The sequence below is a fragment of the Aethina tumida genome, chromosome 5 (assembly GCF_024364675.1).
Source record: "Aethina tumida isolate Nest 87 chromosome 5, icAetTumi1.1, whole genome shotgun sequence".
Lineage (NCBI taxonomy): Eukaryota > Metazoa > Arthropoda > Insecta > Coleoptera > Nitidulidae > Aethina > Aethina tumida.
In genome coordinates, this window is record NC_065439.1 from 1,175,691 (window position 1) to 1,178,965 (window position 3,275).

The 3,275-nt window shown below is 42.6% G+C and overlaps 1 protein-coding gene across 1 annotated transcript; it reads right to left on the bottom strand.

Annotated features, from left to right (window-relative positions):
* Nucleotides 1-2,109: 2,109 nt before the first annotated feature.
* LOC109605161 (ribonuclease Oy-like) lies at nt 2,110-2,850 on the bottom strand. The gene is made up of 2 exons (XM_020021731.1): nt 2,810-2,850; nt 2,110-2,749 (listed from the first exon to the last, which is right to left on the bottom strand). Exons 1-2 carry the CDS (start codon nt 2,848-2,850, stop codon nt 2,110-2,112), a joined length of 681 nt encoding a protein of 226 aa, XP_019877290.1.
* Between the last annotated feature and the right edge of the window lie 425 nt (nt 2,851-3,275).

The following is a 3,275-nucleotide window of genomic DNA, read 5'->3' on the forward strand; positions in this document are numbered from 1 at the left end:
GAAGGTTAGCTCCGGTACAGGTTATAGTAGGTTTGGCACCAAATTCAGCCACAATGGCATTTTCCAGGTCTTCCACTTTGTAACCACCGACACTATTTAAGGAGATATTATATTTGGAGAGTGCTACATGGGGGTTATAACGTTGCTGCCACTTTATGGTGGTGTTGAAGTACATGGTTAAATTCTGGAAGCCTTCGATTTTCGTCAAACAAGTCCCATGTCTGGACCAAATCTTCTTCCAATATCCAATGGAGTCGTTGAACACATTCGAGCCAGCACTGTAGGAAGGCCAAAACCTCACCAACTCATCTACGAAGGGCAAAAGATTTTCTTCCGTCAGGCTCACGTTGGTGCAATAACTTGGCTGAAGTCCAGTCGAATTAGCTGCGTACACCCCATAGATAATCCAACTGTCGTTTTTCTTTGAGTCACTGTAGGAGGGAAGCCACTGTTGAGCAAACACTAAAGTATCCCAGTCGTCTGTGTAACCTTCAGGATTGTGGGGGTAGTACCGTACTTCATCACAATCGGGTTCAATTGTGGGGCAATCCACTAGCTCCCCTCGTTTGTTAACACACAACTGCACACCCGACAGAAGATTATCACCCTTACAAAGCACGTTTACGTTTGTTTTAAAATAAGACTTCAACCCCTTTTTAATGTCGGACGTTTTATATTGGGCACTTTGGCTGGGTGTTATGTTGAATTGTTGTAGGGCGGCTGCTACGTCGTACTTTTTGCGCCACTCAATAGCGGTACCAAAGTAGCCTGAGGCATCAGTCATCCCCCTGACTGACGCAGCACACCCACCGTTAAATGACCACTCCTTTTGCCAATACGAGAAGGACTCGTTGAAGACGTCCGAGTCGGCGTTGGTATTAAACGAAGGCCAATACTCCACCAAGTCTTGCTTCATGTCTTCGATTACCTCGGGAGTTAATCTTAATCCGGTGCCACCACAACCACTCGGCGATTTACCTGTGGATGAGTTCACGGGGGTCAGCCCATTGATGGTCCAAGTTCCTTTTTTCATGTTGAGGTTGTAGGTGGGTAGCCATATTTGTTCGAAGGTGAAGATATCCCAGCCACTCTCGTCGATGGGGAGGTAAAATATGTCTCGTTCTTGGTTGCAGTCCACTTGGTCCACCGGACAATCGATGGTCTCTGAGGCGTCCTTTTTTAGGCACAACTTTACTTCCGCCAATAGGTTATCTCCGGAACAGACAACAGTGGGTGTGGTACCAAAGAAGGTTTTTAAACTTTGCACTATGTCTTTGAGAGGGTACCCTTTGGTTGGGTTTGGTACTATACTACCGTGTTCCAGTGCTTCTTTCACGTTGTAAGCTTTGTGCCAGTTCAAGCCGGTTTGGAAGTAGTCACGCACATTCCCCATGCCTTCAACATCAACAGAACAAACACCATGTTGTACCCATTCGTGGCTCCAAAACTTGATGGAATCATTGAAGACGTCTCCAGGGTCGCTGTAGTAGCTGGGCCAGTTGTCCACCAGTTGCCCCTTGATGGGTTCCAGTTGGTGCACATCAAATGGAACGTATTGACAACAAGTTGGATCCTCCATGTTGGATTTGCTGGGCCAAACGCCGTGTATGGTCCAGTTTTCCTTCTTCATGGCTGGGTTGTAGGTTGGGAGCCATTGTTGGGCAAATCCGAACCTATCCCATGGGTCGTCACAAGAGTCTGTTATGACGATTGGGCGGCTTAATCTAAAAACAAGGAAGATTGCACTTCGGATGGACAAGTGGATGAGTTACTTACATATAACACAGCAAAAATAAGAAAACAACGAAGAAAACCGACGAGAAAATACAAAGGAATTTGTATCTTTGAAATATGTGCTTCCGATAGTCCATATTGATTTGTTACAGACAACTGATCCTGTTTTGCAAATGTTCGATACCCGGTTAATTTATCTTTGCTGATGATCTGATAAAAAAGATACGAATTTTTGGAGTGAACCCGCAATTATTGATTTTAAAGTCCAGATATAATAAACAATTGTATTTAGAACAATGATTTTTATCTCTCAATTAAAACACTTCAACAGTTGGGATACTTTTACTGATTTTTGATGAACTATTATTATTATAATCATCTATACAATATATCCTGAGTTATATCACAATTTGTCTGTCTGTTCGAACAGTCGATCAAAGAAGACTCCTTATCTAAGCAAATCCTGACCTCATGTATTAAGTTTCCTGCCGTGCAAGCAATCTCAGGTGTCTTACCAAAAGACTCCAGCAGCACAACAAATATGTCATTGTAGTTGTAACCTCTGGTTGCCTCAGGAACAATTCCAGCTCCCTCTAGCGTCCTGAAGACGTCGTACCTCACATTCAACTCCAAACTCGCGTTAAAATACTCGAAAATGGTACTCAATGCGCAAGTACCGTGCTTGTCCCACTCGTGCTCCCAGAAGAAGACGCAGTCGTCGTGGAAGTTGCTGGTGTAATTCCTAGTGGTGGGCCATTGCTTAACCAATTGGTTTGTGATGGGTACCAATTCGGTTATGTTTAAAGGAGTGTCGTTACAGAAGGCGGGATGGTTTCCGGTTGTGCTACTGGGCCAAAGTCCGTGGATGCTCCAGTAGGTTGTCGGTACTTCGTAGCACGACGCCGTTTCGTTGAGGCTTAGCCAATCTGCACAAGCTCCCGGCGCCCACCTTTGAGTAAACACGTTGAAATCCCAATTTACGTCGTCCGAGATAACATTGTTTAATTGAAAATAACTGCAATTAATTACGGTGTTTATTAATTAATGTGGTTTAAATTGTTGGTGGGTGAATTACCTTATTATTAGCACCGTGGCAAAACACTGAAGTCCAGACATGATGACTCTTTTTAAATCACCAGTTTATTAACAAATTAATCATTTGTTTATCCCTTATATTGGACAGATAAGGAAATTCTAATTATCATGATCATCATCAGAAAAAGTGAACGAGTCTTAAACAATGTATCTTGTATGTCAATCATCAACACTAATACAAGATTTACATTGTAAGTCTCCACGTGTTTTATCACATTCTATTTGTATCTTCGAGTAACTGATCAAAATAGATTGCTTATCGAGACAAAACCTGACTTCGTGTGTCAGATTATCAGTCTGGTACTTTGTTGATATCACAGTGTCCAACTCGTGTTTCCAAAAAATCCAGTCATTACAGAAGTCTTCTAATTTTTGGTTATGGGATATTGTTGAATAATGGGTCATAAATGGTCCAGTAAGTTGTTTGTACTTTGGTCCATTAAGAC

Bases quoted from the DNA above. Each gene is read 5' to 3' on its own strand.
- LOC109605161 (XM_020021731.1), bottom strand. From the start codon at position 2,850: ATGTCTGGACTTCAGTGTTTTGCCACGGTGCTAATAATAAG. The intron at 2,750-2,809 runs GTAATTCACCCA...AATTAATTGCAG, and splicing joins GCCACGGTGCTAATAATAAG to TTATTTTCAATTAAACAATG.